Genomic DNA, 24388 nt, shown 5'->3' with positions numbered 1-24388 from the left:
ATATTATTAATGTGACTACAGATATATCCAGATGGACTATGGGCTGATATGCCATTGAGAATTTTCAAAATGATTTAGTCCAGAATAATCACCTCTGTAGCAGGACATCTTTTGGGAGAGGAACTTTGGCTTGGCTACTACTGCAGAAAGATGCTTTCCGTAGTAGTTCTACTAAAGAAGCTCTCTCAGACTCCTTATTCTGTCACAAGCTTTGCAGAACAGGGACTGGAGTCTGAGTTTCTCAAGTGCTGGGACGCTGCTGTAACTATTGGACCAATCTCTGCCTCTATGTGTGTGCATGTGAATTTTTCAGATGCGGTCATGTTGGAAGGGCTCCATGTTTAGCTTGCTGGTTCTACTGCAAGCCTTGGTATTTAAGACCATTCTGTTTGAAGTCTGACTTCCTCCATCTCATTTCCACACATGCAGGCTCACCAGCTGTGTGTTTAACAGCCAGCTCTTGAGCACGTTGACAGAGCTGGGCTGTGTGGCTGATGAAGCAATGAACTCAACCAAGCGTGCTCTTCTGATAACTCCTAACGTGCCACCTCTGCAGATTGTCAACTTAATGGCTTTAAATGAATTCTTACTTAAACTCTTCCTTTGCTCTTTTATGAGTAGACAGAATTCCTTGGGCTCTGATTCTTCTGGCTAAGTGGTACCTAATTTGAAGTTCAAATTCATTGCCTTCTGGGACAAAGTATAGATTTAGCAGGTGATCACATTAGCCGTCAAGGTGGATGCTTCAGGGAGAGTGAACCATACTGTACTTATACTGCTTAAAGTTGGCCTGTATTACAATCTAAGACATTTAGTACGCTCTTACTACAGCTACTTGAGTAGCTCAATTCAGAATAGCTTCACACCTGGCTTTGCTGTGTATGGTTCTCTACTGCCCCTGTGTGACCACAAAGCCAGCTGCTATCTGGAAATACCAGAGCTGCCAGAATCTTGGAAGGTCTTGATAGTTCTCAGGAATGGACTGCAGTCCTGTCAGAGTGCTCCAAAAATAGAAGTATCACTGTGCTGATCTCCTAATACAGAATAGCTTGGCTTGGATCACTGCATTCAGTGTGTGTTGTTGTTTCTAATTGTCTCTACCCTGCCTTAAAGGCTTGAGTTGGAACTATCTCTACAGATCAGACTTCAAGGGTGGGTTAAATTGCTTAAACGGGCCATTAAGGCCCTGCTTGCTTTCTGGCTGCTGCACCAGAAGAGCACAGGTTTCTTGCAGGTCCTGTATGATGTCTGCCAGCCCTTGGATACACCCTAGGATACCTCGGATAGCACTGTGTCCCCGTGAGATAGGCAAACCTGTCCGAAGTGCTTCATATCACTTTGTGTTCAGCTGAGTGTACATATGTTTTTTCTTTCTTTTTCTTTTTTTAATTCCTTCAAAATTTGTTGCTTAAGAAAAATCCAATTTTTCATTCTGGTGACTACAGTTCACCTTTTGTAAAAGCTATTTGAGTTGTAAAGAAGTACCACTGCATCTCCCCTTTGCTTCTAGCATGTTCTATTGCACCCAAGCGATGCCTGCACAGAAGAAAACTCGAGTGGTTTTTATAGCCTTTTATTAGTGTGTAAGCACATCCATGGTGCATATAAAACTGTAACAGTTGACTTAATTTGAACAAATGATATTTTATTTTTCAGTAAGTGATTTAAAAAGGCACTTCCACCTTGTGAATGGTGCATCAGGGGTGTAGTAACCAGGAAAAAAAGCCCATATATTAATCAAATACTCAAGACAAAATGAAGGGTAGACAAGTTTAAGAAAAGCTGGCTAATGCCTTTTTTTCCTGCAGGAGTCTCACAAATTCTGTGTAAACTGCAGTTCACTGGGATTTAAGTTGAGCTAATAGAACTTGCTTTGTGGAAAATTCTCAAAGTGAATTATTCTGAATTAAAAAAAACCTTTTCAGGTACTTTCCATGGTAAAATAAGTTTTGCGGTACTTTAAACTTTAATCTATACATTGGAGAGAAGGCAGTTGTGCTTTTATCATCATCACAGGAGTGGGTGTATGTGACCTTGACACTAAGAGTAGACTTATACAGTGCTAAATACCATCCTCCCTCCCCTTGCTGCAGTGCAATTTTTAAGCGTGTTGTTTATTCACTGGCTTTTGTTCCATTGAAATCTCCATCTCTTGCATCAACTTCTTCAGATCCTTCTGTTGCATTCTCAATTACTCTTCTGCCTCCAGATCGACGGGGTGGGGCAAAAGATGTAGGCTCATTTCCCCTCCTGCATTAAGAAAAAAATCAGGCTTTAGATCCTTTGTAGTCCTCACAACTAAGCATGGAGTTTTGTAACTAGCTGTGGGCCTGAGGTTTTCAAATGCAAAACGCCCAGGAGCGGTGGGGCCCTAGTACAACTCTGATCTCTAGCATACAAGACTAATCTGTGGACGCGTTGAACCTCACAGTCGCTTGGGAGAGTGACGGGATTTCCTGTTGCTCTGCTTAAGTTCTTTTCCAAGTAGTCTCATCTGCCCTAGACACCCTACTCTGCCCTTCCTTCATGTCACTGTGTTGCCTAATGGGGACTGCAACTGGTTATCCTGGGAAGGGGCTGCAAGGGTGGCTGCTTGTATCCTTGTCAGTAGGGAAGTATCCCTCCTGTCCTCTTAGAAGAGCAAGGAGAGGCAGAGAGCTTGTGTGGGGTAACAGCTCATCTGAATAAGCCCACCACTTACTGAAGGCCTGTGAGGCTGGGGCTGGAGGGGTGCTGCAGGAATGAGCAGGCATTTGGGGCCCATGCCCCTCTCTGGGAAGGCTGCCTTGCTTGGAGTACCACAGGTGCTGCGACATGTATTTAGCCTCGGCTGTGAGTAGCTCTAAGCTCTTCTGTAGCGGAGAGGGGAAGCCACTGGCCACTGTGTTTTGAAACTGTATCATAGCTCATGTGCTGACACTTAACAGAGCAAGTGCCTCGGAGAGAATGCTTTCTCCCCATCTTGTCCCCTTTTCCTCTCCCCTCCCCCCATATATTTCATAGCCACAGCCCAAGCCAGAGGTGCTTTTGTCCTCAGGTTAATTTTTTGGGGAGGTATGAACAAGTGAGACAGAAGATGAATTTCTCTCTTCTTGGCCACTGTTGCTACTGGGCTACAAAACACTCAGGTTCTGTAACGTGGCCTCTCACTTGTCCCTCATAAGCAAACCTTTGTAAAGGCTTGAGACTACAGACATAAGCAATAAAATAAATTCATGATCACTGAATGTTGTGCCAAAATTACTAATTTGGTGTTAAATACATCCAACTCCACACTTTTGGGTACAGCAATCGTGCATAAATATTTAAAGGCTTGTCTTGTCCTTGCAAAAGACTAAGCCAGTGTTGTCCTTTCTGAAGCAGCTATTCGGTTCCAAAGTTCAATCTTCTGTACAAGAGATGTGGGCAAGAACATTGGCTGGACTAACTTATTTCAGAGGCACAAACCTGTGTTTCTAAGGTGGAACTTCTTTTGGTATGTAATCTACTATTTTCCCCTATTCTACCCTTAAACTTCTGTGTGACAAAGCAATTATCTGGACCACAAAACTTGCTCTAAGATCTATTGTTAGCTGTCCTTAGTTCTTCTGGTGTGGAGGGCATGCAGTGAACACAAGGGTATGTCATTTCTACTGTATCATGTGCTTGGCAGAGTCAGACAGCAGTGTCTGATACTTTATGACAACAGGTATTTGCTACTGCTGTTTAACAAGAAAGTTTTGTTAGGTCAGTAAGTTCATTGATTCCTGCCAATAAAGTTTTTTCAGACCTCACCAGGAAGAGCTCCTTAGCCCCTTGCACTGCTGCTGTCTGGACTGTTATCTGCGAGTCATTTGTCATGTGCCTGTTTATGCTGCTGCGGTAGTTCTCTAAGTACTACAAGGGAACGGGGACTGGTGGGAAATAACAGTTCCTGACCATAGAAGGAAGCATCTAACCAAGCCTTGCAGTACAGTTCTGGCCACAAAGAAGTGAACTTGCTGTGATAGACCAAGCCCTTGTTAACATAAACTGTTGCAATATGTGTAAACTTAAAACTTACTTAAACTGGTACAGACCTGTGGATAAACACTTTTAGTTTAAATCTGCTCCTTTAAAACAGGTTTATGGCTTTGATAATATTCACGTAGTCATTTGCATCACTGCCTTTAGATTAATGTGTACAGTTGAAACAAGCCCTAAGCATTATTGTTTGGCTTAGCATCCCTCTATTTAATCCACCTTTGAATAGGTACTACAGGAGTAGTGCTTGAATAACAGTCTGACTGGAAATATTAAGCTGACTAAAAGGCACATGCAAGGACAAGACATCCTCTTTAAATATTTGTGTATTCACAGCAAAATCCAGCATATGTAAAAGAAAAGATATACAAATATTACAAGGCAGTAGCTCTTCAGTTTTTGTGAAATAGATGTTATTTCTATCTCCAGAGAGTGCGATAAAGTATAATAAGATGCTGTGCTAGGTTACAGCGTCAATGTTAATTTTTGTGTCTATGCTTTACATTATAATGACAGTAGACAAGCACCGTAATTCTACAAATAGCTCTAAAAGCCTAAGTAATAGCTATTTGTAAGCAATACAAGCACAAAATGCTGTGTAATGAAAGGCAAGATTTTCCTCTTTTGTCTGTGATTGGATGACATGAATGGGTAATAAATCACATGCAGGTAAGGTCTTCTCAAATTTCCTGTGAATTAGATAAGATCTTACCTTAGAGTCAGTATTACAATATGCATAAGAAATACCGTGAAGTTCTAACAACATGCTGTGGTGCTTCCATTCATATTCATTAGTGCTTTTAATCGGTTTTACTAGTCAGCAGTATATTTGGTTTGCAACATTTTCATCTTTGATTGTGGCTGTAGAGAGGTGTAAGAAAGTTCTCATGCATAAAAAAATCAGAGTAGTTTATTAGGTACTCTGTTGATAGAGCTTATGAGAAGTGACAATGCAACATTGGTAAGTCTACATCAGTACGTAACCTAGTTGTAAGAAAGATGAGTCACTGATGAACAGCTGATGATAGCTAGATTATTGTAATATTTGTCTCTTTTGATAAAACAGATTAATGCCAAGATATCCAAGCCTTCACAGTTTGCAGAAACCTCACATAAATTTTACTTGGGCCAAAGAAAATGGAAATTTGTACAACACAAGCTAGCTGCAAAGTTGAAGGCATGGTACCTGCTTAGTCATTGCGAAGGTTCCTGTGTCCCTCTGAAACAGAGATAGAGAGTCCTGGGCAGTTATACTAAGTACATGGTCATTACCAGAGGTAGGTAGATTACTTTTAAATAAACAAAGTACATTACAGCCAATTACATTACATTCAGATCAAACAAAAAGTCAACTTTATGCTACAGTGCATAAAAAGGGCTGGCTGCAGCCAGCCACTCCTTTCTAAGGCAACCAGGAACACACACCACCCAAGATGGTGCTAATGCGAAAGGCTACCACATCCCTAATGTTCTACCTTCAAGTAAATCCACACCTGAAGATTCATGGACATTACTGGCAAACACGTTATTAACCTGAACAAGAGTTGTAAGAACTTAACTAGGTAGAACATAACTTTGAGAGTTATGAGAGTTGTAAGAACATAGCTTTGTTTTCATCTGAGATACTCTTGTTTTTAGGTGGAAACTGAAGTTTCACAGTATGATGATGTAGACACAGCAATTTCCTCATAATTCAAGTCAGCCTCTTTATTTCTTTGATTTGATGTTTTCAGGCCCAGCGAGTACAGGAGTACTCAGGTATTTAGCTGGCTGACTACTACTTTATCTTTTCCCCAGTCAGCTCTAACAAGAAAATGCAAAGGGAGGTTTTGATCTTTTTCTTGGTCTGATGACACCGAATCTCTATATGGCAAAGCCCAAAGAGACTTTTGTGGTAAGAGTCACGTAATGTGCTTTGCCTTTTGCTGCCTGTGATGTTGTCTAAGACTGGCTACAGTCACTGTGTGCAAGTTGGGCGTTTGTGAAAGTGTGAAAAGCATGAGCGCTCCTACCCATTTTTAACTTATGTACAAATTAGTATATACAGCCATTACTACAAGGAGTATTTTCAAAAGCAGCCAGCCTAATTCAATTCCTATTTAAGCCAATAGGCATTTCAGTCAGAAAAAGCCTAAGGCCTGTGCCGTGTTATCACAGTTGTTCCCCTCAGCTGAAAGCCTGAGAATGCTGCAGCCCATGAAACTCACTTCACCCTCCTAATCTGACCTTTTGTTGATTCTGCCAAGCGTGTAACTTCTCAGTATCTTCAGAGTGTCTGGTCTTGAATAGATTTTTTTCATTTCTGTAGTTTAACTCAGAATTTGAAGGCTCTCACTAAGTGGGAAGAGCTATGCCAAACAAGCACTCTACCTGAGCTTGCTCTTCAGCGCCGCAACCTCCCGGCCCAGGGCTTCGTTACTCTCAGTAGCTTCATCCAGCTCTCTCTGCAGCTTCCTGCGGTTCGCGTTGATACGCTGGGACTCTTCCTCAGCCTCCTCCAGCTGCCTTTTCAGTTGCTTGAGTCGTGTGTTGCCCTTCTCGGCCTAGAAGGAAATTGGAGAACGATGCTTTAAGCTGAAGGAGATTTGAAAGCTTTACATTCCTCATGTCAATTTCATATTTCTGTTGAGAGAACTTTACTAAAACATGGCCTGAATCAAAGGTGGAAGCTTAAAATCTAGAAAAATTAAAAACAGCTTTACTTTGTGGAAGTTCATTTTGCTGATAGATGCTGTATTCAGACACTACTTCAGTGTTTCTTTTGCTGCACTTCTGGTTTGCAGGTTTGTGTGCATTATGTAAAGCTAAGTTTTTTCAGCGTTGGACAAAAGGTGATCATCTCTGTTCATGTACCAGTAGGGACGTTGGGCATAGTCCCGTTTAATCCCTGTGCACAGTCAGACTGTTGCAGCTGGCTGACTGACAAGGACTAGGACTTTGGCACTTGCCTCAGGATGGAAGGAGAATCATATTGTTGAGGCTGAGTTTAGCAGGGGGCCATCTAGCTTTCCTAGCACAAAAGCCAAGCAGACAGGCTGCTTTCTAGAATGAAGAGCCTCCTTCTCCCAGTAGCTGTATGTCTGGCCGTTCTTGGGATATTTCTTTGAGACAGAGCAGGGAATCTTCTTTTCGTGGGGGTAAAACCTGGAAGTCCCTTTGCCCCAAACTAAGACCTTCATGACACAGCCTTATACCTGCTCTTTGTACTGCTCCGCTTGCTTTCTTTCATCCTCCACCTGCAGCAATGCATCCTTCAGCTTCTTGTCCTTCTGGCGCAACGTCTTGGCTGCAACCTGCTTCTCTCTGCAAATGACAGTATAACATGTGGTGATCTGGAAATATGTAGCCGCAAGCATGTTGCTTGTGAAACTGGCACCAAGGATCCATACATTAAAGGCCTTATTGAAGTTAGCAGATGAATCCCGAGCAAAACTTAAGTGTCAGAGTCTCCTTCTGATCAAAACAAATTTGTATTTGTTCTTACTGGATGCTAGAGGGGCTCCAGAGATAAGGAGATCTGCTCTAAAACACAAGGTGATTTTCTCAAGAAAGAGTCCTATAGATGGCACAAAGTGTAGTGGAGATTAAGCTGGTAAGGTTACCCTAAACGTGCAGGGAAGCAGATCCTTGCCTTTGATGCCTGTAGAACTTTCCAGTAATAAACTGTTCCTTACTCAGAACCTATAATAATTCCAATTACTGGCCATGTCTCTAAGAAATGTTAAGTGGGAGGGAGGCTTTACCAAACTCCAATGGCACTTGAGAGCCTGATGACACAAATCCTATACGCCTTTGTTTACTTGTGTTTCTCAGTAACTGGATCAATAAGTAGATGGCTGTGCCCTCTGGGAGTCCAGTACCTAGCTTCCTGTTCCAATTGCTCTTCAAGAGAAGCAATTTTGGCCTCCAGAGCAGCAATTGTAGCTTTGAATTTGGACTTGACAGCTCCCTCCATCTCCTGCAGTTTACTCTTCAGCTCTTTGTTTTGCCTCTCCAGTTGCTGCCGAGCACTTTCGTTCTTCTGTGCAGTGGAGCGCTCCGTTGCCAGCTCGTTGTTCAGCTGCTCTGCCTGCAAGGGTGAGAGTGGATGCTGTCAAAAGCGTTGCCGGCTTTTGGAGAAACGACAGGAAACACTCTTTGTGGCAACTCTCCAAATATTTATTCAGAACTACAAACAGCTTTAGCTGGATTACAAACAGAAAGTGACACGCACACAAGTTGAAATGAACTCTACCTGCTGTACTGCTTTTCTCATGCGATCGCCCATTGCCTCCATGTTGCTTTGTTCCTCTTCTAGCTCTTCCTCCAGTTGTGCAATTCTTGCCTCCAGGCGCCGTTTCTCATCCTGGAGGCTTGTCCTGTAAGTTTAAATTTAGGAAGTGTGTAGTTAGGCTCTGACCAGTTGAATGCATCTCAAACTGTTAGGATCTGCCCCTATTTCATAAAGAAAACTGAACTAGATATTTTAGTGAAACAAGTCATATCTGTGCATGTTGTGTTGTTGTCAAGGCTAGATCCCCACGGGATCATACCTTCTCTTGGCAAACATGCTGCTGAACGCCTCATGACTATAGCCTTGCAGGTAATCCAGTCTATTCCTACCTTCCAGAAGTAGCACTTGCAAGTTCCTCTGCCATCTCTTCTTTCTCCAGATCAGCTTGTTTGCGAGCTCTCTCTGCAGCAGCCAGATCCTAGGAGAAAGGAAAAAGCAGCATGGTAAAGAAACAAGCCAGAGTTCAGACGAAGTTAGTTGTAGCATGATATGCAAGACTGTGATCTTTCTAAAACCAGTGTAAGCTGGGATGTCTTGTTAACAGAATAAATTCTTATTATGCTCTAAGTCCTAGGGAAGTACAACAAAATACGCAGCTGGTTTCTATTTTATTGTTTTTAATCACAAAGATTTCCATTTAATACGCCTAGGAGTTCTAGCACTAACAAGACTTTGGGAATTTGTGACTATTGAAAACAATTTTGGATCAATTTTGTATTGGATCATACAGTTCATTTCCCCTTAAATCTGGGGAGCTGTGCCTTTCTCTGAGGTAATTTTTTCAACTTAATCTAGGAATGCTCAGATGTAGTTCTCAGAACTTCAGTGGAGTGCACAGAAGACATGGGACTTGTTACAAGGAGTTCTGCTTATTGCTTTCCATTCCTGATAGCTATTGTATTGTTTCAGTTCTTAAAAGTGCAAGTTCTATTTTGCTACTGAAGATCATGTGTAGTTCACAGTAGCTCATGTGCTTCATATTGCTCTAAATTATTCCCACTTTACCTCTTGAAGCTGGATGAGTTCTGCTTCCAGGCTCTTGGCTTTCTTCTCATTTTCTCTGGCTGTAGCAAATATTTCTTCTCTGGCAGCCCGTGCATCATCCAGCTCCCGTTGGTAGTCTTTCATCTGAGCCTAGTTGGAAAGAATAACAAAGATTTACTTTTGCCTGGCTTTATCACAACTTTAGTAAAAAGAAGTTTGGACAGATCAGAACACATACAAATTTACATAGTCATAATGCCTGCTTTAAGGATATTTTCTTTAACAGTCAGCTAGCACATGTTAGAAAGGTCTGAAATGCCATTCCAAGAAGAGAGAGGCTTTCACTTGCATGCTGCAGCTTTTGCAATGCCTGTTGTCCTTGTTTTCTCTGAATATTTAAGTACATGTGGGATCTTAAGCATTCAGAATATATCCATTGTCATTGCTTAGCTGTCAGCATATGATAGAACAGTTGATACGGAGATTTATAGTATAAATAGGAAAATGCTATTTCAGAAACAGCATGATTTCTGAATGGTATTTCTAGCATTTGAGTCAGTGTTAGGACCAGGACTGAAGTCCCATAGTAAATCTGATCTGATGGGCCTTTCTGTATATTGGAATCTATGTTTTCCTTTGTGTGGGTAAGCACATGAGTGCTGGCCACACAATTTTGGAAGTTCTTGGCATTGGTGAGGTTTAAGATTTGCATGATTTGCTATCTGAAGTTTTTCATTGTCACTCAAATTGGGCATCACAGGCGCTTGGCTATGGGAGTTTAGTTAAAACTGCCCCTTTAACTAGTGTCGTCTAACTTTCATATTGTGGCTGCATGAAAGATAGCAGTGGAAAAAGTGAGATTCGTGGGCTTACGTACTTGTAATTTGCGAAGTTGTTTAATGGCTTCTTCCCGAGCTTTATTAGCAGAATCAGCTTGACCTTCTAGATCTTTAACATCAATCTCCAGCTTCTTTTTGGCTGCAGCTGCCAGAGCACGTTGCTTCCGCTCATCTTCCAGTTCTGTTTCATGTTCATGGAGCTGATCATTGAAGAAGATGACTTAAGTTTAGCAAAGTCCTTGAGCACTTTTAAATGCTCTTTATGTATGTCTCGGTAGTATTCATCCCCCTATTGCTCTATTAATTGTGGTATTCAACGGCAGTTAAGGCACATTTTCATTTTGTTTGGATACTGAAGGTTCTTGAAAGAAGTTAGCAATTTGAGTTCTGTCCTCATGGAAATATGCATATTACAGGATGATGAATACAATATTTATCCATGCTGTCACAACACTACTATGCAAATAGGCTCTGTCCTGTCCATTTTCCTTTCCAGTGCTTTTGGATCCATTTACTGTGTCTTGGAAAGACAGATATATTAGAAGCTGTCTTTTTTCACTTGCACTGAGAACATAGGCATATTTCTCCTTATTGTGTCAGAAATAACAGTTCCTATGTTATATAGGATATTAATTGCAGTGTTCAATTGCTAAATCTGTTGACAATTTTGCACCTGCTACTAAGGAAAAAATATAACACTGTAATGCAGTTCTGTGCCTTTTTTAGTATAACCACCTAGGTATTTTTTAATTCACTAAGTGAATAGAATGTTTCCTTCTCACAGGTAAAGTGCTTTAGTGACAGCATGAGGCTGTGGACTTTCAGCTGTTTTCATGAGACATTTACAGAGGCAACAATGGGGAATGATACCTGTTTAAGGAGTTGCCTTCTCTTCTCCTCATTCTGTTCATCTCTGGCTTGTAAGTCTCTCTCAAACTGTACTTTCATGGCTTGCATGTTAACCTCCAACCTGAGTTTGGCATCTTCAGTAGCCTGTAATTCATCTTCCAGCTCTTCTAATTGTGTCTTCATCTCTTCTACTTGCTGCTCAAAGGCACGTTTAGACTTCTCCAATTCGTGGACCTTTAAAGCAATAAGGAATTAATAGAATTGTTATAAGAAATAAAAAATAATTAGAGCTAAAACAGAGTCTGTCTGCAATATAAGCCATATTTGAATGTGGACAGTGAATGAATTAATTTGCAAGAGCACCTGAAGTGGTAAACTAGCATTTTTTGTACACTTACAAATCTGTCTTAAAATAAAAGACCTTATAACCTGAGATTCTGTATGTCCCACACTTCCATTTTTAATCTAGTCAAGTATCCTAGAATTCAGTTAGTATTAGAAGTGATATTACCATGTCACTGTAATAAAAAAGTGATTGGCAAGGCATCAGTGAAAATTTCTTGTAGCTATATGAATGGTTGGTGCTACATGTAGCTACATGAATGGTTGATGGGACAGTCAAATAGAATTAGTAAAATCAGACCTGCAGAGTTTACAGCTTCAAAGCTGCTTAATAAACTAGCACATGGTTCAGAATCTCTTTAATTTGTTCTTTGTGTCTTAGAAATCAATAAGAGTCTTCTTCAAGCTTGAAGTCATGTTAAGAATAAAGATGCTTACAGTTACTTTGCCAAGTCTCTTGAAGGTTTGGGCACAAATGGAATAACCTTTGAATTCTACATGAAATATCTGATATTGCTGAATGGATTTGTGTCCTGCAGAGAACTTCCCACACTGAAAACAGTGATTTTCTTATTAACTGTTATTTTAAGTTATTATTGTGGAAATAGTTCTGAGCCAGAAACTTACATTCTTGCCAACGTCATCTTTGGAGCTAACAAGATCTTCCATTTCAGCTTTCAACATTTTGTTTGTTCTCTCCAGTTCTTCTTTGGCTTCCAAAGCCTCTTCAAGTGCCCGAGCCAATGACAAAGCCTTTGTTTCTTTTTCTCTAGCTTCAGCTTCTGCTCTGTCCCTTTCATCTGCATATTTGGAAGAAATGTTTTTCTCCTCAGCTAGCATCTGTAAAAAGGTAAATTAATACAGAGAGTCATTAGCAATTGGGTTTTTCTGTTGCAACTGTTTTGTCAGTTGTTAATGACAGAAAAATTCTGCATTTTCATAAATGTATACAAATAGAAAATTAACTATGTTATGAGTAATGCAGTTTTAATTTATTTTCTGACCCTTCTTCTTATCTTTTACTACAGATAAAAAACCACTACTGGTTTACCACTGGTTAGTGGTGTCTCTGTGAGTTTCAGGAAAGTTAGGTGATAACACAGCAAGGGGGTTAATCTTAAATCCATACCTGATCAAACTTCTTCTGCTTCTTTTCCAGATTAGAGACCAGCTGACGTTGGTTGTCTAAGTCCACCACCAGGTCATCCAGCTCCTGCTGGAGTCTGTTCTTGGTTTTTTCCAGTTTGTCATAAGAAGCAGCCTTTTCCTCAAACTGTTGTGTGAGACCCTCAATTTCTTTCTGGAATTTCTTTTTGCCTTCTTCTAATGTTTCTACTGTGCTGACATATTCTTGTAGTTTCTTCTTAGAGTCAGACAGCTGAAATTTGAATTCAGAGAATGAAATGAATCTTAAGGCAGAAACAGCAAAGCTTGGCAGAGAAGGTGGCCATAAGACAACTGGGACCCATAAATCTTTTTTAATTTGACCCATGTGAACCTAGTGGCAGTTACCAGTCACCCATCCTTCATAAAACGAAGCAGACTACAGGCCTAGTAGGCCCATACAGGCCTAGTGTGCAAGACTCTTGGAAGCTCTCTTGCATTTATACCTATCTGGTGTTTGTACCTATTCTAGAAATCACACTGTAAAGAAGAGGGAGACTGCTGGCTCCATTGTAGTGCTTCACTGATGCTGTCTGGGCTAGCAGCTAGTTCCCTGAAGGTCCACCTGCTATGCCAGAATTGTTCTACAGATCTGAAACCTCTGGAATTAGTGACAAAACTCTCGGTGATGGAGCTAGTGGTGTCGCTATGGCACTGATACCTGTATTGTCAGTGTTGAAATATGTCTCTCCAGATTTTGTTTTGCTTCTACTTCTTCATCCAACTGCTCCTGCAAGCTGTTCTTCTCATCCTCCAACTGACGAAGCTTAGTAGATACATTTAGCTTCTGCCGCGTTTCTTCCTGAAGCAGCTCCTGTAGCCATCACAGCAAGCAGCAATATGGTCATTAGTTTAGGTCTTTTTATAGTGCATTTTATATATTTTGTAGGTGAGCTGTACTGGATGCAAGTTTACCTGTGTGTCTTGTAGCTGAGATCCTAAGGTTGCAACATCTTTGGTCAATTTGATTGTCTTGCTTTCTGCTTCATTGAGCAAACCAGTAACATTTTCAACCTCAACCTATGAGAGACCACAATGAATATACTCAGGTTTTTTGCACAACTTCAGTATCTTCCTCCAACTTTAGTTTGCTCTAGGCTGAAATCCTAACTTCAGACAGGATCTAAATTTGCTTCTATACTTCTGGGTCACCTCGAGCAACAAAGGGATTTCCAGCTAACTGGAAATCACAGGAGAGCTGTAAATTTTGTCCTAATTTATCTGACCAATAAGTGGGATTTAACTCCTGTTAAACTAAATCCTGCACACAAGATCTGCAATGCCCACAGGTATCCTCCTTGTGATCTGTGTATTAAGTTCCAAAGATCTATAAATGCCATTTTTGTCTAGAATTTACCTTAGTATTTTATTATGATATATCATTGCTTACTCATATTCATAACACAATACTAGTAATATTATATGTGCCACAATAACAGACAGTATTTTCAGGGATACAGCTGTGGGAAGTACTGCTGTTCAGGTAAATAACAGTTGATGCTGAAGATACTGCTCCCAATTTTTCCTTCTCTTTTCAAAGAATTGCCAAGGGGGAGGGATTTCTGTGGATTTTCCTTCCTCTTCCCAAGTTTGAAAGAAGTTGATGCATTTTAATTATATTTTTTTATTTATCCACTAACTTAAAATAAGCAAAAAAAAAATCTTACTGCTACCATGAAAACAGTAGTAACAATAAGTTTGATTAGTGTTGCTGGACATGGCAAATCTACCAACGAACTGTATTAAACTATCTTTAGTTATTCTTAGTTAGAAACTAGATCATAAATAAATTAGCATTCTCCTTCAGTTGTCATTTTTCTGGACACGTCTTATGTATTCAGTACCTGTTTAACCCATTTCCAGAAGCCGCATTCCTGTCGATGTCCCTGACCACCCAACAATGAATGAAGAAAAAACAACTCTATAAAATATGCAACACAGTCACTGAACAGACCACGTTGGTCTGTTCATTGTATGTGGTATTACAGACCACAACATATATAGAGGGACCATAAGGCTGAAACCTTTCGCTTCCATGACGCAGTGTGGTCATAATCATTTAATTGTGTTGATAACCACAGCAGGAGTTCAAGGTAGGCTCCCAAGGGGTGACAAAAAAGGGAACATTCCATCTGAACAGGGCGAGGATTTTCCCAGCTGTGCCCTAATAGAGCACAGCCTAACTGGTCTTCTCAGGTTTACTCAACAGTAAAAGGTAACACTCTCTCTTACATGTAATTTATGAACTTTTTCATTGAGTTCTGTCCGAACACGCTCTCCTTCAGTATATTTGGACTGTAAATCTTGCAGCTGTACTTCCAGCTTCTTCTTTTTGTGCTCCACATCTTGTTTGGCCTGACTCAGGCTCCTGACTTCATTAGCCAGCTCAGCTTTGTCTTTCTCCAGCGTCTGTTTGGTCTTGTCCAAGTTTGCTTTAGCCTGAAAGCATTAAGTGAAGAAAGGTGATCTATAGAAGGAAGCCATGTTATCCTGTGGATAGTTTTCAAGAGGTGGGGTTACTGTTTACCCGCTTAATTTGTTCCAGCTGTTCTGTTAGCTCTTCCACAGCTTGAGTGTGCTTTTGCCTCATCTCCTGGACCTGGGCTTCATGAGTTCGAGTCTCCTCCTCCAGAGCTCTCTTCAGCACTGTGACCTCCTGTTCACGCTTTGCTCTGGAAGGTAACACACACAAATGGAACAGCAGCAGATAAGGGTGTTCCAGTCACAAGGGTAACAGCACTACTGCACAGTTGTACCATGCTCCGACACAGCTGAAAGCCGTGTGAGAGGAAATGCTAAGTCCTGGTAGGGCAGAATGAAAGCAAACTGGATGTCAGTCAAGTTGTATTTCATGCTGATAGTTAACACAAAGGAAAGAGAAACACCAGGAGGTGGTTATCATAGTACATATGACAAACAGGATCAGAGAAAGTTGTGTTGAGATCAATGAAAAGCATTGCAATCCTAAAATATGAAACACTAGGAGAAAAAATCAGATTTAGAACTATTATCTAATTAAGTACAGGACTGAATGATTTAGGTGCCTAAGATAGGCAGAGCTGTGACTGAAAATTAGATACCTGGTTCCAGAAAAATAATCTAGATAACCTAAATTTGACTAATTTGACTGTCTAGATCTTGGAGAACAGCACTGTCAAAGTCTAGGAAAATAACCTTCCCACCAACCTTGCTAACTTCTCACTTTCAAATGCACAAATATTTCTTTGCTCCATATGAATCACTAGACAGTTTTTACTGAGCATGGTGATATTTATTTTTGGCCTGTATGGTAGGCCTCCATACCTGAGCTCTTGCTGGGTGGCTGTGGTATCCAAAGTATCCTCAAGCTCTGTCTTAAGAGCCTCTAGCTCTTCACCAAGGTCTCTCTTCTGTTTTTCTGCTTTGTTTCTTGCAGCTCTCTCAGACTCCAGGTCTTCCTGGAGATCAGAGATGTGAGCTTCCAACTCACGGATCTTCTTGAGGGCGTTGTTTTTCTGACCAGTTTCATCTTCAAGCCTGAAAGGAAAATATTTTATTTTATATATTAAAAAAAAAAATTCAGTTTGAGAAAATCTTGCAGAAATTGTAATTTTAAGGTGTAATTTTAATCTTAACAAACCGGAAGTATTTGGTTTTATGTTATCACTTTGGTAGGACACGTGGTTAATCTACCTAATGCTGTATCTACCTGTATTTAAGATGGCTTGTGATACTGTGTATTTGAACTATGTATTTAATGCTTTGGTATTCCAGAGTTCTCAGTAGTACTTAGTGTGATTGGTAATTGTGAGCAGAAAGGTATGTCAGAAAGTTTTGGAAGTCCTGTATTAGGTCTATATGTACCTACCTGACAAAAGTAGATTCAGCTCATTGTGCAGAGTGTCCTAACCAATGAACAGAAAAACTAAAGCTTTCATCTCCCATATGATATATAGTGTTAAGAGGATCATAGGCTTCATCAGCTGTTTCACATGTAAGGTGCTGGCTCCCAGTGCAAGAAAGTGCTAAAGAAAGAGGGGGAATAGAGGCAAAAGGGATCTTACAGCAGGACTTTGTCAGGACACGATACCTGGAGATGCTGAATCAGCTGATTCAGCAAAAGGTTTGGTTGAGTGTTGTCCCACTTAAGTCTACACAGAAAAACCCACAGTGACTGGAATGGATCAGGGTCAGACTTTTAAAGTAATTTATGCCCAAAAGCCAAAACCTATGAACTACGATATTACTGTCCATTCTCTACTTGGCAGCACTGCCAAGGCCATTGGGAAGAAGAGTTTTCACTGACATCTGTAGGGAAGATTAGGTGTGTGTATGAGCAAGCGGTAGTGTAATTTTTGTTAGCCCAATGGCAGTTTGGAGGTAGGGAAGCAAGCAGAGAGGATGAAACTGAGAGATGAGGTTTGAGAGCAGCAGCATCCTTGTGTCTGGGAAGGGGAGATATGTTCCAGCCAAAGAATTTCAATGTGCATGCAGATTCAGGAGTGGATACCTGGCTAGAGCAGCTTGCAGCTCTTCCTCCTTCTTGGCCAGTTGCATCTTTAGCTCAGCAATCTGTGCCTGGAGGTCTGCGATTTGCTCATGCAGATCACTTGACTCCCCTTCCAACTTCCGCTTCATTTTCTCCAGTTCTTGTCTGCTCTTCTCTTCTTTCTTCAGTCGCACTGAAAACATAAGGATTTTGGTCAGGGGAGTGGGTTAGTCCAAGGACTCCTTAACATGATTCTGAACTTAGGCACATAAATGTTTTGGCCTCCAGTTTTTTAACTACAAGTCACTATGTGTCTGAAGCAGCATGCAATACCTTGCTGCCCTCACTTCCAGCCACCCAAAAAAATTAGATATTTCTCTTCCTCCAGAAGGAGCACTAGCTTTTCCCTGTCCTTTCCTCTTCTGTATGAAAAAAAAAAATTAGGTATCTATAGTTTATGTGTTGTTCTGACCCTAGAGTTTTGGTGATTCTCATTCACACTTTCTTGTTTTGGAATAAAATGGCTTCAGCATATGGAATCTGGAAGACCACACACAGTTTTGAAAAGTTCTCTCCAGATTCTGTTTGTGTTTTTTCAATATGTGCCAAGTCAAACAACTGACATAAAACACTTTTGTTCATGTTACCTTCCAGTTCTGAAATCATAGATTCATGTTTGTTTTTCAGTTTTGTAAGATTTTTGGCTTTTTCTTCTTCTTCTGCAAGATTTGTTGTTAGATCACTTATTCTTTCCTCAAGGAGTTTTCTTTCCTTAAGAAAAATAAAATACTTTTATTATCTGAAGTGTCTATTGTTGGTGATCAGGAAATATCTTATGCCAACAAAAAAATGTCCAAGATACTGTCTTTTTAATGCTGTATATCCTGAAATTGCAGTGACACATCCCAATCTGTAAATACCAGAGGAGATGAAAACTTGTATCTAGTACTTCCGTATTCTCAAATCCACTGCTATTAGAATCTTCTACACACTCTAATGGCTTGTAAGTACAGGGCCCAGTTCACATGAGCATCTTCTTTCAAAAAGTATTCAAATACATGCTTACTTTCAGTTTAAATCAGGAAGTTTGGTTAAAATTAGTGTTGACATCTGCCTGAAAGGCTCTTGGAAACGTATAGAGAACTATATGAATAATACAGTTTTGGAGGATTGGATGAGCCACTCTTATCCAGGTAGAACCCAGTTAGTAAGCTGTTTAGCTGGCACAGACACATGGAGATGCCATCAAACAGTAGCATTTAAGTGGAAGTCAGATAATGATAAATACTTTATCAAATCAAAGAAAACCACTTTTGTGCACCAAGAGAATGGTTCAGTCTTCCTGGGACCAAGATGAGAGGTTTTCCACTGATTGTGCTTGACTGCCGTGGGGAATATTTTTGAAGATACTATCACCACAACAGACGTCAAAGCGGATATTTTTATACCGTTTTGAGTGTTTAAGCAAGCACGGCAAAATTGCCAGAGATTTGTTCCGTACAGGCTGGATTCATCAGTCCATCGTCTGGTGAGTCTGAATAACCATGAGACTATGTAGTCAAAAGCGTTCCTGTTCTTTTAGCCAAAGATTTTCTCTCATCTTGCACTGTTTTCACAAGATAAAAAAATGGACCCAAGCACTCACCTTGGTTAGTTTGTTATTCTGGTCTTCCATTATGAGAATATCATCTTCCATTTTCTTTATTTTGCCATCTGCTGTTACTTTTTCAAGCTGCAACTTTTGCCTTGCCGCTTCTTCTTCTTCCAGCTGTTCCTCAAGGTCCTTTATGGGGAGAAAGAAACACATAGAACGTGAATTCTGGAAAGCAGATACTGCTTGGATTATGGGAAATGTTTAATGTGTGTCAGTCCTTGTGGGGTATGTTGCAGGTTTTGTTTTTGCTAAGAAACCTGTACTGGCCTTGGTGATTTAGAAGGAAAGGTTTGTTAAAATAGTTCTTTAGAAAAGAGATGGTTTTAAGTTGAGAAGGAGAAAGAATGTTTATGAAGAACTGTGTGCAGGAAAGAAACTCAACTGATCATTCTTTCTTCAGTGAGATAAACACATATTCTGCAGAGTGCTGCACAGCAAACATTTTAATAGCATCTAAAGTTTGCCAGTCTCTAATTTTTCCTCTACTACCTGTTGTCTGTATTTGTGGCTTATGTCTCCTTACCAGCATTTGTTGTTGCATCTTTTTCTTTTCTGCTTGCAGCTGTTGGCTTCGCTCCTCCTCTTCCTCAATTCTGGCTTCCATTTCATGCAGAATCTCTTCCAGCTCTTGTTTCTTAGCAGCTAAACGGACTCTCATCTCTTCAGCTTCAGCATATAGTTCAGTTTCTGCCTGAAGCTGCTCTTGAAGTAGGTTCTTCTCTTCACAAAGCTACACAGATCAAATGGTAGGAAGTTAAAATTTAGGCTGCAAGCGGCCCCACAATGTCTTGTTGTTAGGTAGTCCTAGTGTACAGGTCAGTAGCTGTACCGCAGGTCTTGTGCAAGGAAGTTAGGCCTCCCTGAAGTAGTTGGGAGTTTGCCTGCACTGAACTTTCATTCTGGTCTATTGTTATGAATAGAAGTGAGAGTATAAGTTAAAAAGACACCTTTATTTTAATAGCTTCTGGAAATGGAGAAAAAGCGACTAGCATTTCCCAGAGGCTCAGCACTGTAAATCACCTGGGTGTGCTTCTGTTCCAGCTCCTTCAATTCACTCTCTGCTTTTTGTTGTCTTTCCTTAGTTCTCTGTAGTTCTTCATCCTTGGCCTGCATTTCTTCCTCTTGGCGGGTGACTTGCAGCAGTGGTTTCACCTGGAGCGGGGGGAAAGTTTTTTTTATGAATGTTTCCTTTCAGTATTTATGTTACTGAATGCAGTATGTAAAAGTGCCAGGTCAACTGGTACTACTAGTAGCACTGTTGTTGCATGGGTAGTGGGCAGATACTGTCTAACCAAGTTTGGTGTGAGCATCTTTAAATCAGCAAGCCTCAGCACTACTGTTCTTAACCACATCTGCATCAATTTTTTGAGCCTTGTCAGCTCCTCTACCTTCAACAGTGTCACTTTTTTGCAGGGCTCTGAGCCTGGCTTCATGCATTTAGGATGTATGAAAGCTACATCTGCTACACAGAAAGGCAGCAAGCATGCTTGGGAGTGTTGTCTGCTTCTGCTTGAAGATGAGGTTGCTGTCTATGCAAGTAGGAACAGTTTTCCATATTCAAAGTGAAGGCCATTCTTGAGAAAACGGGCCTTCTTCAATAGGAAAGTAGACTTCATTTGCTTGGCTGCCTAGCAGAAAAATGTTTGGCATCTCAGTGAGGGAAAGCTTGAGCTATTGAGTTCCCCATAGATATGTATCTCTGTATTCACAAAATTCAGTGTTACTTTCTCTTCTCATTGCCCACCTATGTGAACTTGTTTCATTTTTGACAATTAAAAAAAAGTCTCCAAACATGCTAAATCTTGTATGAATCTCTGCTTAAGGAGCACAGTTTTCACCCTAAGCTAGAACTACCTTTAATGTTAATAGCGTTGTATAAATATATCTAGTGTATCTCTAATTCAGAGTGTTTCTGACATGACATGAGCTGGTATTATGTGCAATCCATTTCTTTTGGAAAGCTGTGGAGAGATTCACTGATAATAGTCACCCACTTTAGTGAACAGTCTCCACCACTGCCAGTTCCTCAGCTTCAGGTAAGCAGCACAATTTCTCTGGATGACCTTCATTGCAGTTAGCTGTTGCTGTCTCTTGGCAAAGGCTCTGTGATTAAAAACACAAAGCAAATTTGTTGTCTGAGAACACATGGTGTCTGTAAGATACACACATTAAGCAAAGAAACTCTGGCATGGGAGTCTGCTGATTTGCCTCATAGTTTGGGAAGTCTGGCACAAATTCTTTTATCACTTAAAAAGTGCCTGTGCTTTGTTTAGCTTTTCAGGATTTTATTTAGTCTTCTATCTTTTTCGCCATTTATACTCAAACCACAAAGGTGGTCACAAACCACAAAGTATGGATCTAGTTCTGGATGTGAGCATCTTTTCAGAGTACGTGGGCATTCATAACTAGTATTGATGATCATTCTTTAGCCTACTAAATTTAAATTAGTTTGCTTAGAAACTTGAAAGCCTTGGTAGTGTGATGAAAAAGGGCATTACTGTTAATAGTTTTGTGATGTAGATTGACTAAGATCATGCCAGATGACTCAGGAGTCCAGTGCTTCATGCCCAAGCTGTGTAAGAAATTATTTAATATTTTATAAATGCCAGTGGTGCTGCTATTTGTATTACAATAGCGCTTAAGACTCCAGTCATAGGCAAGGATGCTCCTTGTGCTACTTGTACAAACACATGTTTAAATGATGAGCCATTGCCTCAGAGAGCTTGCTTACTGTATAGAGAGTGTAAGTAGTCTTACAATGTAACTGATTCTCTGTAATTAGTCTAACTGGACATTGGACACAAGCTGAGTGCTGATGCAATACAAATAATGAGTAATGGTAATTATAAAACATCTTAATATCTTCAGTTTGTTATGCAGATAACTGAAGGCTACTGTCAATGCTTTGTTGCCAAAGACATTCTATTTCTTAGAACATAGTCTTACTTTCTTGCCAGGTAGCCTCGGCACTGAGCCTGGAAGGCAATAATAATGTCTGTGATCTTCAGGTCTCTCTCTTCTTCCAGATGAGCCAGAACACCAGTTCTGAAGAAGATTTTACTCTGTCCAATTCTGTACAGGTTGGGATCAAGTTCTAATGCTTTGATCTGGAAGAAAACAGGGATATTTATTAACTCCAGCGCTGAGGTTTAGGGTATTAAAAACTACTTTTCATTTGCGTTCGCTCCCAGCAGCTTTTATATAAGAAGTATAGACTTGATTAGCAATAGAATCAAAAATGCTTTGCTCACCATTAGTATACAAGCCTGCTTCCCGTCCATGAATCCTTTAGGAATAGCATTTGCAGCAAGAATTTCGTATCTACCAAAAGATGTAGATGATGGGGAAATGCATCAGATTATTTTGCACAGGCAAACACATATTACAGTATTTTCAGCCCCTGAGTTAGGACAGAGCAAGGGATTCCTACCGCTGGCGGAACTCCTGGAAGACAATTCTGTTGGGGAAGCCCTGCCGGCAGATACGAATACCTTCCAGGACACCATTGCAGCGCAACTGCTCCAGTACTAAATGGGCATCGAGTTTGCCAGCCTGAAAAGGGAACATACAGTATTTTTAGCACAGCAGAAATTTGCAGAAATGTTACTGGCTGCATATCTATGTCTGAAGACATCCAGTGCTGCAACGTGCTGTTACAGCAAGTAGCACTCTACAAGAGCAATGTGTCAGGATTCTGAAAACTGAACGTTTGAAATTTACCCTTTTTTCATGATTTGGAATGATACAGCGAACAAAGTTGGGATTGGTATTCCTTAGGGTGGTCATCAGTTTGGTCAGCTGCTCTTTATAGAGTTGGCCAACAGTACGGAACATGCCTTTCTTGGTTTTTGAAGAACTAGGGAGTGAACTTTCAGTCATCTTGGCCATCTGGTCCAGCCCAACTATACGGTCCACTGAAATGTAAAAGAAAGTGTGAATGGAACTGCTTATGTGAACTATCTTCACCTCACATCACACCTGCTGTTGTTAAAATGTGACTTCTCAAAGAGGCACAATATACTTACGGTGCCATAGAAGCATGCTAACAAAAGCGCTAGAAGATCTTTTTAAGTAAATAGATACACAAGTCTACTTCTGTCAAAACTGAAAATGCAGATCTTACTAACTAGTGACAGAATGGAATGACTGAATGCACAGCTATTTATCTGGAACATATATTATTTTATTTTTACTCTGCAAAGGATAGTCCTTCTGCAAAATACCCACATCGGTAGGTTGGTATCAGAACCAGAAATAACACTGTCTCTTGACTCCCATCTGTGTATGGTTCTCAAAGTCTAGCTAATAATCCCCCTCAGTTATCTGATAATTCAGAACCGCCTCCTCTTCCAGGGAGGCTAGTGTTTCTCCTGTTTATTTTTGTGCATGTATTAAATATGTATAGTGTAATATATGTGTTCCAGATCCATACAAATTTTTTAAAACTAAGTGTTTTGTATGCACACAGACATTCTTCTAATGGATTTTAGCTGACGTTATATGTCACTGGAGAGAACTGTGCAAGACTTCTGGGAGAGGAGCATGTGAGGTACGGACTGCCCACATTCATGAAAAGCAGCGATAACCTATATTAGATGAATGGTACAATATCACATTTTCAGCAGTATTATAACAGTGTAATGAATATTTTTACTGTGTTACTGAATAATATTAAGGAAAATATTTGATAGCGCTTAAAACTATCCAATGACACTTCCCTAAACATGTATTTAAAACAGGATATTACTGCTTTTTAGTTGAATCTCTTCCATACTTATCATTTTCATACTTCTTTCCTGCTAGTGAGGGGAGACCATCAGAACACTTCTGGCAGGAGAAGTTTCTCCCTTTAGATCACATTACTGATTTAGAGTTGTGATTCATACCGTCTTTCCAAAGGTCTGCCACGAATTTGTCTGAAGACTGGTTCAGCAGAGAAGTCACATTATCATTTAGTGGATCCATGTTCTTTGTTAGCCAGGCAGTTGCGTTATAGTTAACCTACAGAAACAGCGCTAGGTTAAAAATCTGTTCCTGATAGAGAATTCCAGAGTGGCCAAGAACACCGGAACTGTATTAACATAAAATAGTACAAAATAATAATAATGTGAAAAGCTTTCTATAGATGAGAGCTGATGAGTATTTGACTCTTACATGTACTTGAAGCTAAAGGGCTTTTTTTGCAGACATATCCACAGGGATCTGCTCTGCCTTTAAAAATCTTTCTGCAAGAGATGAATCCAAATTATATGGATTTTCAAAAGCCCTGGTGCTGGTTATTTTTGTTTTCATGTAAGCTTAGCACAGCTGTGGCTGTGCTAAGCAAATGGCAAATGGCAAATCCTATTCCTTGTGTTATATAATTAAAGCACTTAATGTATACATTACATAATTAAAGCTGTTCCATGTCAATTGAGATACTTGAACTGTTTCTTGTTCACTGTTTGGGCATCAAAGCATAAAGATTCCTAAGTCAAAGTAGCTCAGTCTGTCCAGTACCTTTCCTGCATAGTGGATTATGGAGAACTCAGTTTTATCCTTGAGTTGCTTGGTCTTCTGGAATTTGGGATGGTTGCCTTGTTCTTGACCTAGTTTATCCACGAAAGATGTGTCAGTGGCTTTGGGGAACCAGCATTCTTCATCCAGCAGAGCCAGAACACCAGGAGGGTTGGTCTGCAGTGTGAGCAATACCAGATCAGGATCATCACAGCCAGAGTCAAAGAAAGAGCACCACCTTCTTCTTCCTCTATGATATTAATCCCCCCCCAGGCAACAAAGGATCTGAAATATCTTAAATGGCTCTCTTATTGTAC

The 24388-nt window shown here is 40.3% G+C and overlaps 1 protein-coding gene across 6 annotated transcripts in view; it reads right to left on the bottom strand.

Annotated features, from left to right (window-relative positions):
- Nucleotides 1-1557: 1557 nt before the first annotated feature.
- The window catches only part of MYH11 (myosin heavy chain 11), a 66550-nt gene continuing 43719 nt past the window's right edge, over nucleotides 1558-24388 (bottom strand). For 4 of the 6 annotated variants that reach the window (XM_068908269.1, XM_068908271.1, XM_068908268.1 and 1 more), the window contains 28 exons: nucleotides 24075-24248; nucleotides 23462-23576; nucleotides 22296-22489; nucleotides 22006-22127; nucleotides 21827-21896; nucleotides 21522-21682; nucleotides 20570-20678; nucleotides 19596-19727; nucleotides 19099-19305; nucleotides 18567-18704; nucleotides 17569-17692; nucleotides 16943-17114; nucleotides 15757-15969; nucleotides 14981-15125; nucleotides 14686-14892; nucleotides 13369-13473; nucleotides 13115-13267; nucleotides 12419-12667; nucleotides 11917-12129; nucleotides 10969-11181; nucleotides 10137-10298; nucleotides 9281-9409; nucleotides 8605-8693; nucleotides 8237-8360; nucleotides 7863-8071; nucleotides 7197-7305; nucleotides 6373-6545; nucleotides 1558-2250 (listed from right to left, as the gene is read on the bottom strand). In XM_068908269.1, coding sequence (XP_068764370.1) covers nucleotides 2115-2250; nucleotides 6373-6545; nucleotides 7197-7305; nucleotides 7863-8071; nucleotides 8237-8360; nucleotides 8605-8693; nucleotides 9281-9409; nucleotides 10137-10298; nucleotides 10969-11181; nucleotides 11917-12129; nucleotides 12419-12667; nucleotides 13115-13267; nucleotides 13369-13473; nucleotides 14686-14892; nucleotides 14981-15125; nucleotides 15757-15969; nucleotides 16943-17114; nucleotides 17569-17692; nucleotides 18567-18704; nucleotides 19099-19305; nucleotides 19596-19727; nucleotides 20570-20678; nucleotides 21522-21682; nucleotides 21827-21896; nucleotides 22006-22127; nucleotides 22296-22489; nucleotides 23462-23576; nucleotides 24075-24248 — 4347 coding nt within the window. In that variant the 3' untranslated portion in view covers nucleotides 1558-2114. Of the gene's footprint in view, nucleotides 2251-5188; nucleotides 5222-6372; nucleotides 6546-7196; nucleotides 7306-7862; nucleotides 8072-8236; nucleotides 8361-8604; nucleotides 8694-9280; nucleotides 9410-10136; nucleotides 10299-10968; nucleotides 11182-11916; nucleotides 12130-12418; nucleotides 12668-13114; nucleotides 13268-13368; nucleotides 13474-14685; nucleotides 14893-14980; nucleotides 15126-15756; nucleotides 15970-16942; nucleotides 17115-17568; nucleotides 17693-18566; nucleotides 18705-19098; nucleotides 19306-19595; nucleotides 19728-20569; nucleotides 20679-21521; nucleotides 21683-21826; nucleotides 21897-22005; nucleotides 22128-22295; nucleotides 22490-23461; nucleotides 23577-24074; nucleotides 24249-24388 lie in introns of all 6 variants that reach the window. The other 2 variants (XM_068908273.1, XM_068908274.1) reach the window with 2 other exon arrangements.

This window comes from Struthio camelus, chromosome 15, assembly GCF_040807025.1.
Source record: "Struthio camelus isolate bStrCam1 chromosome 15, bStrCam1.hap1, whole genome shotgun sequence".
Lineage (NCBI taxonomy): Eukaryota > Metazoa > Chordata > Aves > Struthioniformes > Struthionidae > Struthio > Struthio camelus.
This window is presented reverse-complemented; position numbering and strand designations above follow the sequence as displayed.